The sequence below is a fragment of the Hipposideros armiger genome, unplaced genomic scaffold (assembly GCF_001890085.2).
Source record: "Hipposideros armiger isolate ML-2016 unplaced genomic scaffold, ASM189008v1 scaffold_328, whole genome shotgun sequence".
NCBI lineage: Eukaryota > Metazoa > Chordata > Mammalia > Chiroptera > Hipposideridae > Hipposideros > Hipposideros armiger.
This window is the reverse complement of record NW_017731678.1, coordinates 1,072,355-1,089,165: the sequence shown is the minus strand read 5'-3', so window position 1 is coordinate 1,089,165 and position 16,811 is coordinate 1,072,355. Positions and strand designations below refer to the sequence as shown.

Here is a 16,811-nt window from a genome sequence, read left to right as displayed (position 1 = left end):
GAGAGAGAGAGAGAGAGAGAGAGAGAGAGAGAGAGAGAGAGAGAACAAAAGAACGAAAAAAAGAAAACTAACTCAATTTCCAAATTCTTGGCTCAAAATACCCTAAAAATAAGAGTCCTGTTTTCACATTTATTTCCTTCTCCCCTGTGGCAAGAATAAAATATCTTCCCAAACACTGAATAAAACCACAAATGCAGCCAATATGGAAGAAGTGGCATGGTAAATGAAAGGGCAAGGGTGGATTGGAGATGGAGCCCTGCCAGCCTTCACCCTCAACATCTGGTGGGAGAAAGCTGCCAAGCACAACACTGTCTTGCTGGCAACTATTTTGCCATCTAAGTTCTAACATTTTGGAGAGCTGAAGCTCTTAAACAAAATCATAACCTGGTATTATTTTTAAAAAGGAAAATCTCTTGTAAAAAAATGATCACAATCACTAAGCAATGAAATACACATCAGCTAAATAATAGGTTATTTTCATCTATGTGGTATCAGATGACTAATTTGAGTAAAATTTTCACTTAATTAAATGGTTCAGGTGGAAACAGAGGCAAGTTACACTGGCCGTTTTGCATGGTGCATGGTGAGATGTAAATTAGTTGCACTAATCACTTTCAACTGGACCTTGACTGTCTTTCCTGTCTTATTCCAAACAATTGAACAAATATTAACAATTTAAAATCAGTTCACGTAGTTCAAATGAAAGATTGAGCATCCTCTCCCTTTCCATTAATTTTCATCATAAACATAGTTTTCTCCTGTTTAATTCATGTTTTCCTCTATGAAGCAACACTAAGGAGATCATTTTATCTGTTTAATTGGTTCGCTGATAATAGTAGTGTAATGATTTACTTTGTAATTCATGCCTTTTAATGATGGGTAATTTAGAAAACTTGCATATGGGAGTAAAGAATGTAAAAGAGGTAGCAAGCAAGTAAAAAAGAAAAGAACAGTTTCAAATACGTATCAATCGGCTGGCTGAAATAACTCTCCATGCTGTGACACATTCCAATAAAAAATGCTGTCTCTCAATCATAAGAATTACGTGAAGGGTGTGCATTGTTTGGGAAAAGATCCACACTGCTGAGACGTCAAATGCCGCTCCTCTAAGACATCATCTGCCTGGTGTGACAAGGCATGCAGAGAGGCGGCATGGAACAACGGTGCCCTGTAAAGGAGACAGCTGGACACTCTCTTCCTCGTATCTGTGGCATCGCCCTGTCACCTAACATCACTCGCTGTACCATTTGCTTGTTCTTCTCAGGCAGGAGCATGGAACACAGCTTGACGTGCTGTGGTTCATTCTAGTCTATGAGTTCACAGCTAATAAACACAACTCTTCGTGCTTAAACGTGTTTGAGACCCGGGCTGAGATCTGGATGTAAGTACAGCAGGGGCGGGGGGAGAGCTTGCTGCTAAGCTCCCGGCAATGCCAGGCGGAATGGCTAGAAAGGGAGACTGAGGAAGTGAATAGGAGGAAACAGATGTGTGTGCCTGTTTGCAATTTTGTTTTTCCCTGCGTGCTTGGAGAAATACGCTCACACACGGACCTATATATACACATATGCTTGATCAAAGAGTTCAGGTAGTATAATGTAATCATCGGAAAGAGGATGGTATTTGGTGTGAGACAAATTATTACCCCAAACAAAATTACCGCTTTCATCACTACTCAAAAGCTTGCTTGTTTCATTTGGGCTAAGTTTGTGGGGAATGGTTTCTAATCTTGGCAAAAAAAGAAGGTGGGGGAGAGGCAGGGAGCGAGTCTACAAAATGAGCTCTATGCACTGCCCAGAGCACATTACCTGCTGCATGTAAATACCACCCAGCACAGGCTGGATGTAACCCGAACCCACTCTTCGAAGCTGATTTGGTAAAAATTAAACTTAAGTGCTCTTCTTTGCCCAGAGGAGAGCCAAAGGAGAGTCCCTGCAGTGGTGCCCTGAATCACTGAGATGAATCAAAAACCTCTGAAGCCTGTTAGGATAGTATAATGCTGGAAAATGGAGCTCTTATTTTAGGGATTTTCTTAAACCAACAGCATTTTACTCAGAGAGAATATTTTTCAGTGAATGCTGTGACCTTCCAAATATTGTCGGTGGAGAGAGGGCTGTGTGTGCATGTTTGCATATGCATGAGCGAATGTGAGAGTGTGTTTCTGTTTCTGCATTCCTGATGTGTGCATTTCTTGTGGTTCTTTTACTGAAGACATGGCCCAGGCATGGGATGTCGTGGAAAGAGCACAGACTTTGAATCCCGGCACTGCCATTTACTTTGCGTGTTACTCTCTTGGAATCTAGGTTTCCAAACACATAAAAGAAAGACATTTACATGTTCCTTGCAGAGTTGTGAGGAAAAAATGAGATCATTTATACCTTGCAAACAAAAACGTTTATGGCATGCCAGCTTCCTTAATCCATCAGAAAAAGCCCCCAAGTATCCTCAGTAAGTATATTTTATATAAATGTCTGTTCTGTATTATGTATGACAATGTCACTGAGCCATCCCAAAGTCCCTCAAAGTTCACAGTTTAATTAAAATGGATCATGTTTACATATAAGGCCATCGTATTTTTGTCATTTCTGTATGTGTGTGGCAAGTCCCTGAAGATGTCCCGTCAGACTCTTGGAGTTTAATTAAGGAGCTCTTTTTGATGACGGGGAGTCTGATATATACATCTCAGAACTTTCAAATGTCCTATGATGCCTACATTTGATATGTCACCAACATTTGCTTTCATTCTTTGATCCTGTGCTTGAATTTCAAAAGGTGCATATTACACGGAACATCACAACTTTCATAGTTTCCTAGATTAATTGTATACTAAGAAAAACCTGCTGAAGAACAAGTTAGTGATTACTGCTTCTCAACCTCTTTAATTTAAAGAAACAGAGTTCTAAAAAGCTCTAATTAGGGAGAGCTTAGGCAACTACAAATGGCTTGAGGCCAGAAATTCAGAAGACTGAACTCTTCAAGTAAATAAGTAAAAGGTAAATAAAGACTAATAAGATTAAGAAATATTATTCAAAAATGGAATTGATGAGATGAAGAAGTCCAACTATGCCATTGTTACTCAAGCAACACATGATTTAGTGCTTTATCTTTATTACTAAATAAGAAACAGTAAAATTGTCTTTAATTAGGTTTAAAAAAGTTGCCAAATCAAGGTAAAAATCACATTATGATATTAAAAAAATTTCCAACATAACATTCCATCATTTGGCTGATAAAAATAATCACTCCCAACCGGATAGTCTTAGACATCTCTTGCTTAGAAGGTGAACTTCAAGGGAAGTAGAATACCTATTTCATTTATTCTCAGAACCTTTCATAGGAGCATATAAATGTTAAATAAATAAGATGAATTTTAGGGTTAATAAAAGTTTTAAAAAATATTTGCTTAGATCCCATATAACCCTAAGTTAAGGAAGTAGCAGAAGCTCTTTACCGCCCATGCTATATTCTGCCTATTGCAGTCTTTCTTAAATTTGGCTGCACATTCAATCACCTAGGGCCATATCAACAAATCTGGTCCTTGGGATGCAAGTTGAAGTGATTGCGCCAGTTCCAGGAAACATCCTTAAATGAGAGGACATGCCCTTCTCTTTCCATTTTGTAATGTAGGGACATGATGTCTGAAGCTGGCGTAGCCCTTTTGGGTCATGGGGTTACCTTTGGGAGAAGGCCATACACATCAAAGCAACACGGCAGACAGAGCCTGGGCCCTGGCGCCATGCTTGTCACACAGCCTGGTCTGCCCATCTGTGGGCTTTTAATGGAGAAAGAAATAAATTTCTATCTTGTTCAAAACACTGTTATGCAGGTTTCTTTTTTTCTTTTTTTCTTTTCTTACTCTTGGTAGATATGAGCCCTAATGTGATACAAAGATCTTAAAAATATGTACTCCATCACACTTTCCTGCCAAGTTGGTCAAGTTAGCCTATGAGGTTTACTAGTTTCTTTCTCTGTGCTTGTCTCGCCTGATTTCCCTCCTAGCTAAATCTTACTTGCTCTTGGACTTAGTCTTCCCAGCCATGTGTGTGCTCTCAATAGTCCCCCACTTTTCTACATTCCAATGGCAATTACTTTCTGTGCCTATTTTATCACTAGATTTTAATAATCAGTTCAAGTAATAATTGAATCTCAGACGACAACCTATTCTAGGCTTCCGATTCTATGCAGCTTTTACTTATAGTTACATTTTCCTGCAAAGATTTAGTTTTCTAGACAGCAAGGATATATATATTTCTTCAAATTTTCGACAGTCCCGATCATAGTGGATATACATTTTATGTGCTTGAGAATATATGTCTGCCAAATGGAGGAAATTCCAAAAACGTACTTCTTCCTTCCTTTTGGACTTATTTACCAATACCACCTCTCCCTCCCCCATCATCATGAATAAATGTGTGATCCTTAAATAAAGTATATTAAAATAATAATAATAATAATATATAGTCAGTAAGTTGAGGTGAACTGAATAACCAAAAAATTAAGTTAGTACGGTGATTTTAAAAACAAAACTGTTTAAGAGAGTGACATGTTTTTCACATTAAATATTCCTATAGTAAATAAAATATTGTGATGAAAATGTAAAAACATAGAATCTGTTTTATATGACTCATGAATATATGATGTTGGTGTGAGACACGTAAATTTGAATTCCATCTTTAATTAAGAAAAATTGCTGTTCTTTTCAATGCTTTTCTTCCAAGAAGACTTATAATGTTAGCTACTATATAGCATGAGCTCTGGTTCTTTAAAACTTATCCCTATTTCAACCATTTCTTTTAATACATTTTAATGAGCTCTTTCTATGTATGACACCATGTTAAGCATCAGGAAGAAAAGACATGTTAATAAAACAAGATCCTTGCCTTTATTTTGGATGTAATTTCTACCTACCTGAAGCAGATGCAGATGGGAGGCTGAGGAAGAACCTTTATTCAAAGGCTATCTGTTTTGTTTTAGTTAATGAGTTTGACAAATTACCCTAGTTAGATGACAGGTGTCAAAAAAGACAAAACACAGCACTTGTAAGTGTACTCACACATACACACACGAACACGGGAACACACTTACACTTCACTACCAATTTACAAAGATAACTTATTGTCTCATAATTATAAGATGTAACCAGGCAAACACATTCCTGCTTATTAAATCAACTTTGATTAGTTCCGAAAAGGAAATGGAATTACCTAATGTAAATATGATGTAATTTTTGCAGAGTTGCAAATATATAAAAGGTATTAGCCATTTCCTTACCATTGCTATATGTTAAAAAGGATATGGGAATCAACTGAAAATAGAATATGCAATATCCCAAGAATTAAGCGTATTCAAGTTCATTGTTATAGACTAGGGATTTCCTTAAAGCAATAATATTTACAACTTTTATTTTACTAAGATACTGCTGATCCATTACTGGCAGCTATAAAGAAATGATATGAACTTACTTCAATACTGAAGTAACCTCTGTCAACATAGTCCCCTAAGAAGAGGTAGCGAGTGTTGGCAGGAGATCCTCCCACTTCAAAGAGCTTCATCAAATCAAAGAATTGTCCATGGATGTCCCCACAAACTGAAAGAAACAAAGAAATTCATTTTATGGTCACATTATGTTCAGACTCTGAACTAGATTAATAAAATTATACAATTTTAAAGCTGGAAGGAATTTTGAGGTCATCTTTAGCCAAAAAATTCTTTTGCAAAACAGGAAAATGAGACAGAGATTCCAAAGTTAATTAGTGGCGGACCTGGCACTAGTATCCATCCAGGTCTACTAATTCACAGCTTAACTGGAAAAATACAGATAATAACAACAACAATGGCTATTACTGTTGTGCATTTAACAGTTCCGCATCAGACATTGTGCTAAGGAATTTATACACATTTTCTAATTTAATATTATCAGTGTTGTGGGGTAGACATTTCCTTTTGCAGATAAGAGATGAAGCCACAAAAGGTTCAGGAACTTGACATACTCTATGTACAACTGAAGTCTGAATGTATAGCTACTAAACGTTACAGCTTCCTGAAGAAAAAAGCTATTGATGTGTATCATACAAACTAGTTCATTGAATCTAAAATGCCAACAATTATAAAACACATTATATTTAAAAACATATTATATTATGTACCACTACCAAAGAAAAAAAATCCTATTGAGTTTAAATTCTAAAAAGCCATTTTTATAAGATGAACTCTAATATCAGATGTTAAACATGAAAAAAATCATGAAATTTAAAAAACAATCGTGTAAAGCACAGTATAAAATATCACCAGGAATTCATATTTAACTTTCTCATCTTCTCTTTTAAACCAAAACTCTTGAAAGAGCTATGTGGTCTCTTTTCAAAAACCACTTATGCAGTGCTTATATTTCATTTACTATTTTCAAAGCCCTAAATATATATTTCCATTATACAAATAACAAAACAATGTAACTAAGAGAGATTATGTGGCTAGGCAAGGTCACTGTTAAACATGGATGATCACGGGTTTAAATTCAGATTTGCCTAAGTTAAAGCTTTTGCTGTAAAACAGCCATGTTATAATATATTTAATATTGTTTCATATATGTATAGATATTTAATATTTTACAATGATTCTGCAATTATTAAATGATGAGCAGGACTGGCTGCTTCTTGAACGCTAAGAGGTCACAGAATCAATGCATCAGTGATTAGTACCCTACCTTACTGGGCTATTGTGAGAATTAAACATGTTACTATTGTAATGGGTGTAGAAGAGTTCCTAGAACCTGCTATGAACTTGATAAATATTATATAAAAGTGGCATTTCAAAATGGTTTTATCTAAAATATCAAGGTCCCCGAAAAAATGGGATTCTGTTGCTTGGGGTTGGAGGGAGGAGGGGAAGGCTCCTGGAGCACGTCCTTCACCTTTCTCACCCTTGCTAGCCATTCTCCTCTCTTTGATCCCTGCATCTCAATTCCTGGCCACGACTAAAAATTCAAGGATAATTATTTTATTATGTCTGTGTCAATGACGTAAATACTAAGACATCAATTCAGGTTGTGGACTATGGGTTATTAGTTAAGTGATTTTAGCAACTGATATACAACTGTCGCATATCTGGCAGCCAGAATTACAAAATTTTATAAATAAATAGGCTCTAGGCAATGCAAACACTAAGGATATCTTTTCTTTTGTTGGAGTACAGAAGTAGATGATCATAAATGCAATTTTATAAAAACTGAAAAGTGAGCTCTTCTTTCTGGCCTATAATAACGATGTGGAAAGAGATGATCTCAATGATTTACCAGATGAGTGCAATTATTGGATCTTACTTGATGATATAAAACAGCAGAGCAATTGCTGTAAACTCAGCATGGAAAACAAAATACCCTGAAATCTAGTTACCCTATGATGGCCCCGTTATCACTGACTTCACCTTAGAATGCCCACACAATTCAAAACATGCTTTTACAGTAAGGACCACTTATGATAACGTTCAGCAAAGGTAAACAACTTGCTGCATGTAATTGTAAACAAATTCAAAGACCAACAAAAGAAAACATTAACTCAGATAAAATATACCTGAGGAATGGAGATATTTTATTAGGAGATTAAAGGATTTCCAAGATCAGTTTAAAATAAAGCCATTCTAATTAGTTACCATCCCATTCTGTCTTGCTCCCTAGAGGCCAGTTTTCTCTGTCTCAAAAAAGCCAAGTTTCTTTCTCCCTTGGATTTTCACAAGCTGACTCCTTTTCATCCATTAGGTCTCAGCTACATGGCACATGGGCTTTCTTGGCCCCCTTAGATAAAGGAGCTACCTCTCTCTGAAATCATTCTTCATCCCATTACCTTGTTTTACTTTCTTCACAGGAATTATCTTCGTGATTTATTTGCATGTGTATTTCTCTCTTGATTCTCCCCACTGGAGTATAACCTCTAAGAGGTTGGGTAACTTGTCAGTCTCATTCACTGTCTCCCCAGAGTCCAGAACTGTGCCTAACACCCAGTAGGTACATATGAAACATGTGCTGTCCAGGAGTCTTCCACTAGGCCTGTGCTGTGCTGAATTTGGAAATCCACTAACTAAGGCATTGGAGATTTTGAGGTGCCCTTGGGAGGGACAGAGGTGGACAGTGGGTCTGTGGAGTTTGCTTTGGTGCAAGCCAAAGGCTTTCAATTTGTCTGAGATGGCGCTTGTTTTTAAGTCTTTAAGTCACACCTTTCAAAACAATGTTCAAGACTGGGGTAGAATGTGGGGCACCCACACATCTTATGGTGACTTCCTTACCTGGTTCTACATCCAAAACACTTGGGGAGGTTTTGAAACTATGGATTTTGGGGCCCTGAATCAAAACCTCCAGAGATACAGGTTTATAACAAGCTCTTAGATGATTGTTGTCTATACTTTTGAGCCTCTGTCTTAGCACCCTCAGTCTGTGTGGCTCCCCTCACATAAATTATATCTGGGGGATATAATATTGGAAAGGCAACTACTTTCAGTGCTTACTCCAGGCTGCTATGAGATTAGGATTTTCTATTATGTGAAAGGATAATATTGACATAATTATTTGATGAGGTCTAGGAGAGAGGGATGAACCTAACAAAAGTGGTAACAAATATCAAATTTCTTTTGGGGCCTGTGAATGTTGCTATTGCTTAGGCCTTGTTCATTTCATCATTACGGTAACAGATTTATGCCAACATCCTAGTATCTGTGAATATGCACTATTTTGAAATCAAACTTCAGCAAGAAAATGGCCACCATGCTGAGGTATCTAAGAGGTATCCATACTTAGGGACGCAAGAGGGTGGAGGGTGGAGGTTACCTCTGTGCGATGCCATGGGCTCCCTCCCCTGCTTCCATTCTCTTGGGCACCTAAGACACTGGCGTCCAAAGAGAAGTACATACAACAAATGCCAGCTGATGAGGCAAGCTGTCTGCTTGGTTGTCACAGCCTCCAATTTCCCGAAACTAGGTCCTTTCATCTTTACTATCACTTGGTTTTAACAGCACTTCTAAAACAAACAGGCTTTGACAAGTTCTATCATACCTTCAAGGCAAGGTCATTCTTCACCAACATATACCTTTGCCTCCTGCATTCCCCTAGCTTCCCATTATTTGCTTTTCATTCCCAATGGAACACTGCTGGTGGGTGGGGGACCCAAATAAGGCCCAACAATGACAGAACTATGATGTTGAAAAAGCACCAAAACACAGAACCACAATATAGGTAATAAAAGCACTCCTTGTTGTTGTTACATGAGGTTGAGTGGATTCCGACTCCTGACAACCCTATGAATGAGCGATGTCCACAGCGTCCTGTCCTCAACAGCCCTGCTCAGCTCCTGGAGACTCAGGCCTATGGCTTCTTTTATGGAGTCAATCCACCTCATATCTGGTCTTCCTCTTTTCCTGCTGCCTTTTGTTTTCCCCAGGATTACTGTCTTTCCCAAAGAACCTCACCTTTTCATGATGTGTTCAAAGTAAGACAGCTTCAGTTTTGTCATTTTTGCCTCCAGAGATGTTTCAGGCTTAATGTGCTCTAGGACCCAGTTGTTCATCTTCCTGGTGGTCCAGGGTATCGGTAGAGCTCTCCTCCAACAACATGTTTCCAATGAATCAGTTTTTTTCTCCTTTTCAGCCTTTTTTACTGTCCAACTTCCACATCCATACATAGTAATTGGGAATAACAGGATATGGATAATCTTAGCTTTGGCCATTAATGACATAGCTTGGTTCTTAATGATCTTTCCCAATTCTCTCATTGCTGTGTTTCCAAGTCTCAGCCTTCTCTTGATTTCATGGTTGCAGTCTCCATTTGAATTGATGACTGAACCAAAGTAAGCTAAATTTTTAAATAATTTTAATATCTTCATTGTCTATGTTAAAATTGTGTATTTCTTCTGTAGTCACGATTTTTGACATCTTGATGTTCAAATGCAGTCCGGCTTTGGCACTTTGTTCTTTCATTTTCATCAGAAGTCATTTCAAATCATGGCTGCTTTCTGCCAGTAAGATACCGTAATCTGCATACCTTAAGTTATTGATATTTCTTCCATCAATTTTCATTCCCCCCTCCCGTAAGTCTAGCCCAGTTTTTTTTGTTTGTTTGTTTGTTTTTTAAGCTGAGCCATCCTGCCACCTGTTGGCAGCTCAGCGGCAGTTCAGCTCGGGCCGGGTATCGAAGCGCTGTTGCTCAGAGCTCAAACTCTTGAGCGAGCTTTTAACCAACTGAGCCACTCGGCCGGCCCTAGCCCAGTTTTTCACATGATAATATTCTGCATACAAATTAAACAAATAGGGAGTGAAAACTCACCCTTGTCTGATAACTTGGCTTATAAGAAACCATTCTGTCTCTCTATATTGTCCTGACAGTGGCAGCTTCCTGTCCACAATCATCATCAACACATAATCATCCATACATAACCACAATACAAGACCATCTTCAAGTCTAACAGCATTCCTCATCTCTATGAAGAATGATCCATCTGACTGAACATGTTACAAAAATTATGTCTTCAATAGACTATTAACAGAGCTGTACATATTTCCATCAAAAATGCATAGAGTTGTGGCATTTAATGAAATTAGCACACCAAAAATAATAAAATAAAACATAGGGTTTTGTTTTTTCTTCTGGATCACTGATACCCTTATCCATTGGCAACATAGTCAGCACACCACGATGGTTATTTTCCCCATGAGAAGCAGCCCTGCATTTGTTTTTGTACTGGGGAATTAAGAACTACCAGGTACACTGAGCAGCTGAATCTGCTTGGTGAGACAGTGGCAATGTTGCCATTATCTCCTTCTTGCTTTTTTCCCCTAAATAAAGTGACTAAGTTGGTTTTGAATATGGCTGCTCTAACATCCTCAGGACAACCAAATGCAAGATCCTGTGATGCTTACACACTTACATTTCTCTAATCTATTAGGGGACACACAAATTGTGCCAAAATAATCAACTGCTAAGTAATACCTAAGCAAACAATTATGTTTGAATAATTGCCTTTTAATATCACTTTCTTCCCCAGATGACTCCAGCCCACATTAAATCAAACTGTATTGGAAATGATTCTCCCACAGGAGTGGCGCCAACAACTGTTGATCCAAGTCTTTTGAAGGGGTGTACAGAATTTGGAAGTAGAAAACAGAAAATAACATACAGAAAGAGTTTCCTTTTATTGCTTAGGGAAGGGACTAGTCTTTATTTCTGGTATCACTGCTGGAGACCTAATTATTGAGTTTTGAAATCACAGGCATGGGGGGTTCAAGTATATATAAACATGAATGCATGTGCAGATGTACGTGTGTGTGTGTGTGTGTGTGTAAAGCCACCCACCACAAAGGAGGAATTATTTGGAGATTAGTGGTCAGTTTAGCAGTTAGGGAGTCATTAAACAAATTGAAGACTTGACCTGCTGTAGATTACAGCAAAATAGCACTAAAGAGAGATGGCAATAACCAGCTGGGGCAGCTAACAAGGGGCTCTTTGTAGGGAGCTGAGGAAGCAGGACAATGCATCAGTCACAGAGCAAGTCTGAGAGTCCCTAAACCAGCACACTGCTAAGGAGAGAAGATAATGGCGAGCGTATTGAGGACAAACAGGCTCTTCAGAAAATAATCTCAGGCTGAGGAAGGAGGAAGTTGGAAAGATAACCACAACCAGGACCAAGCTTTCTCTTATAGCTCCTGACTACAGAAATGCTGGTAATTCTCCAACGAGAAGGGGTAGGTGTTCAAAACCACCACCACACGTATATTGTATGTGTAGTTAGGTATGCAAGTCTAAATGAATTCAGTGAATCTGCAAATAAGTACAGCGATATGTAAATTATTTTTTTCAAAGAATTCCATTGTTACTACATTCACACTGACAATGAAATTATGACATTAGAAAATGTAAACAGTAGGCAGTATTGAGCATACTAGGATGAAGTCCCAGTATGACTGTTATGCAACTTAATAGCTTTTAAAAAACTCTGATAAAAAGGCTATCCTACTGAACAGTAGACATACTTTTAAAATATAATATAAAATATATACTTTCATATAAAACCGCTTAAAATAACTTTTAATTAATGCTCAGGCTTACACACTTGGTCTTGTTTATTTGGCTATACAAAGGAAATACATCAAAGAACATCATTGGGTCAATTTCTTGCTAACACTAAGCAAAAATTTTATAATATCATAGAATTCCAGATTAAAGAAAGTTTATACAAATTAGGATGCCTGGGAATAAGGGAGTAAGTTGTTAAAAACAAACAAAAAACTATCAAACAATAAACAGCAGGTGAAAAATAGATTTTTAATGGGCTAACATTTCACAATTGCATCAGTACTATGATTTAGAAGTCAAGTGCTTTTAATTTTTGACTCACTATTTATTTTTCTATAAAGACCTTTTAGTTCTTCCAAAATACTGACTTTTATCATCTTGGAAGACTTGCATGAAATAGAATAACTTCTTCTACCAGTTTTTCCAGTTCATACTAACCTAATAGATTGTAATTTTTCTTTTAGAAAAGACATTACTGAATCGCCGAGCAATTTTCACCATTAGAGTTCCATTCTACTTTCAGCTTTATTTAATTCAAACCAATATTTTTCCCATAATAGCCACATTTTCTCAAGAAAATAAAATTTCTAACGTTAAGGCACTATCATTATGTCTAATTCTCAGCATGAGAGGATTAACCTATTCAATCTGTTGGTTTGGTTTTTGAATGCCCTATCTGCTACAACTTTTTCTTTTCCCAAATCTGTAATTTTACAGAGAAAGATCTTGTGGTTAGAGGTTTTGTTAGAGGTTAAACACCGTGGGTATCACAAGCACATATCTGTTTCCCACTGTTGATAATCCAGGCTTATGTAACCTTTAATGGATGATAAATTCAAGTACAAACTAGCCAGCCCAAATATATATATAGTTTATTAGCAGACTGTGTCAACTTCTGAAATCAGGCAATTACTGAGACAAAAGTAAGTTTCATTACAGCATTCACTTACCCTTAGAAATCTTCATCAACTATAAAATAAAGTAACCAAGAAAAAATAACAGAGGTTTAACTCTCTCAAGAGGTTACACTTCAAAATAATTAATATTTTCCCCATACTGAATATTATTTTTCAAATGTTAAACATTATGAGATACTTTGTAAAACACAAAATATAAATTTTTAACCAGGGCGCTGCAGTTTGATAGAATCAAACAATAACAAAAAGTTTCTAAATCAAATAAAAGTTTGCTAAACACTGAAATTTCAAGCATTTTAAAAGAAAAGAGCTATGAAATTAAATACAAAACAATAGCATCAGTACAATTAATTGCAATAATTTCAAACATTTATTTATATTTATAATGCTGTTTTACAAAGACACAAACTATTAGCCAATGTTAATGAGAAATGTTTACAATAGGGCCGGCCGAGTGGCGCGATGGTTTAAGAACTCGCCTGGGATGCCAGAGGGCCCCGGTTCGGATCCCACATATGAGGGCCAGTGACACTGCCCTCCACAGCTAAGATGCTGAACAACAGCTCAACCTGGAGCTGGGCTGCTGTGAGTCGCCAGCGACGGCGTAGGCTGCAGCCCCTGTGGCAGTGGGTTGCCATGGGCTACCGTATGTAGCCAGCAGCCAGCGTGAGCGGCCAGCAGCCGCAGTGAGCGGCCATCCAGAAGCCGGCGACTGATCTGCCTCACCCGGGAAGAGCGCAATGATGGTGCCAACTTGGGCCAGTGAAGCAACGTCCTGCACAACTAGACTGAAGAACAAAACGACAGCAACTTGTCTGTTCCCCTTCCCCCAATTCCCCAGCACTGTTCTCATCCCCCCAATTCCCCAATAAAAATCTTAAAAAAAAAAATGTTTACAATAGATAATAAAAATCACAACAATCCAGTACTAAATACTTCATGAACCCCCTAGATCGCTATTAATATCTATAATCAAACAGTAAGAAACTAGAATAGTCTGCATTTTAAAAACAATTTTATAGGACCAAACATACACAGCACCATGGTGTGTCCACAGTGTATTCCAATCAATAGTGAAATAAATTATTGAAACTTATGTTTATTTTTTTTATCCTAAAGGTTGAGTGTTCTCACTCTTGAGATTATTTTCTGAAGTATTTTTTTTTTTCCCTTCACGGGATGAATGCTTTACAAGACTTTGTTTACTGGAAGAACTTAATGTATTGAATAAGAATGCATTTTTTTTCCATCTTTTATCATGATTTTTCCATTTTCAGAAAGTGTCTAATTATTAAGGATTCATAATAACATTATGGAACTACTTAAGTCATAGTCATAAGTCACAGTGATAAGGAATACGCAAGTATGTATAATACTCACAGTGGTATTTAGTTGAATTAGTCATCGCTCTGCTCATGTGCCCAAGTTTGGTCAGTCTTGGAAACTAGGTTATTTGATATGTGGATTTATTTACATTATGTAGTTCACTACACCCTCAATTTTCATCACCAATCAAAGAGTACTGGATGAACACTATGAGTTGATATAATTTCAGCCAAATGTAAATAAATTTTATAAATTAAGTACATATATATATATATATATATATATATTTATTTATTTATTTATTTATAAATGACTGATTATTCTCTTCACTTTTTGAAATACTAATCCCAGGTTTCAGATCGCCATAAACACTCCCTCCAGGACCCTGAAAGATGGACTCTCATTACTGTAACCAGATCTGGGGGTTACAGATCTATGCCTTAACGTTCCTATCCTGGGCCTTCCAAACCTACATTTTGTGAGGTTTTTTGTTTTTTTGGTTTTTTTTTAAACTGTTTGGTAGCTGTAGCCACAGCACTCTATCAGCACTCTTTCAGTCTGGGTTTTTCCTGGATGTGCTACTTCTTCCTTGGGGAGAGGCAGTGTAGTGTAATGGTTAAGAACACAGACTGTGAAGCTACACCTCTTGGTTTCATCATCGCTGTTTGTTAGTATTTGGGCTCGTATGTGTATTCTTCCTGATTGACTTTAGTCAATCAGCTGTGGCTTCTTTGTGAATCACGTTCTTATTCACGCTCCCTGAATCAGCTTTATGAGCTACAGAACCCATGGACTTCTCCAATTTGCTCTCCTCAATCTCCTCCTTTACATAGATAGGCACACTCTATTCTTTTTATTACATTTCTTTAGGCTTTGACCATCTTGCTCTGTCAATTGCCACTTGTGTAACTAGGACAAGATACTTAATCTTTGTAGGAGATCTCAGATGCCTCATCTATAAGGAGCTTCTTTTTAAAAATAAGTTTTGGTTTGAATTAAATAATATAAGGGAGAAAAAAAGCTTTGCATTGCTGTGCCACATAGAATGGACAGGCACAATGCAAAATCGTGGACGTGGCAGCTACTCCAGAGGTGGTTCTACCTAAGAAATATCTTGAACGTTTTGCCAGATTTAGATAGATGATATTAAGTACCTATTACCAAGGTAGCCATAAATAAAACATACAAAAAGTTGCTCTAGTTTTGTCCGCTTTTTATCCAAATGCATGCTAGTATATGTTGAAAGCTGTTATGGCTGAAATCAAGTAGACTAGGTCTCATGCTCCCCAAGTTCCATTTTCTAAGAGTGGAAATATCTCCAAATGGCTTTAGTGATGTTCCCGATCGTTCAGCAGGTAGCAGCACCATGATGACTTTCCAGATAGTCTCATTTTCTTTTGTAGCAAAGCTCATTTATAAGACCACTCTGTTCCATGGCTGAGTAAGGGTAGTAATGTTTTAAAAGCGGAAAGTGACATAGTAAATTGAAGAAATATAAGGTATTTTACCAAATGGGCTTTTTAAAAAAGTCACTCTTACCAGACTTCTGGAAAATTCAGTTAAGAAAAATCGTCTAAGTAGGAAAAAAGTGAGTCATCTCTTATTCTTGTCATGATACTACTCAAATTTTAACAATTTATAATATTTTGTTTTTAATATTTTTAAAACTCAAGGAAAGCAAGTTAATGGTATGTAATTCTAAAGTCCACATATCATCATTAGTTTGGCAAGTACAGGCAGTGGATATATTAGAAAGGGTTTTCAGCAATCACTGACTTTCAAGTAGTCAGCTCTAGTCATGCTGACTAATAAGTGAACAAAGCTAGTAAGTGCTATTCCAAAACCAAAACAAGAACCTTAAATGACTTAATAAAAAGGATTAAATGAATGCTACCATTTTCTCAGTAAAAATATATAAACTTATTTTGTTATATGAGGCATATTTGGAAATGGAAGTTTAATTCTTAACTGAGCAATTATTAAAAATTTATGAACAATTCAGACATGTTAGAACACACACATTTGAAAATTAGTTAAGAAAAAGTATTTTCTGGAAAATATTTCTAACAAGGCAATTAAGCCTATTTTTTAAGTCTGCCTAGTTTTCTTTAATCTATCATTTCCTTCCTTATCTTTTATTAAGCAGATATTTCAGGTTTACTTATTCAGCTATTATCTGAAAAAAATGAATGAAACATTGAAACATGAAATATTTACTAAATATGCTATATTAAAGGGATGAGTAAACAATATCAAAGACTGATTACTTTTACTTGTGTTCTTTTATATTGGTATAATGAAGAAATGGAAGGCATGAAACGTGGTCTCAAGAATTTTACAGCATCCATGAGGACATACATACACCAAATGGTGCTAAAATGGATTGGTTTCCTGACATCAGAGTACTGCCCTCTCCATTCTGAAACTTCTGAGCTCTCGTTTACGGTCAAGAAATATGGGTTGAAAACTTAGGTCTTCCATAAACATTTTCTATGGGCAAATCATTCCACTGCCTTTTA

The 16,811-nt window shown here is 36.9% G+C and overlaps 1 protein-coding gene across 2 annotated transcripts in view; it reads right to left on the bottom strand.

The window, feature by feature from the left end:
• Nucleotides 1–16,811, bottom strand: part of PPP3CA (protein phosphatase 3 catalytic subunit alpha) — a 315,325-nt gene that overhangs the window by 72,644 nt on the left and 225,870 nt on the right. For both annotated transcript variants that reach the window (XM_019660762.1, XM_019660761.1), the window contains exon 3: nucleotides 5,460–5,584. In XM_019660762.1, coding sequence (XP_019516307.1) covers nucleotides 5,460–5,584 — 125 coding nt within the window. The remainder of the gene's footprint in view (nucleotides 1–5,459; nucleotides 5,585–16,811) is intronic.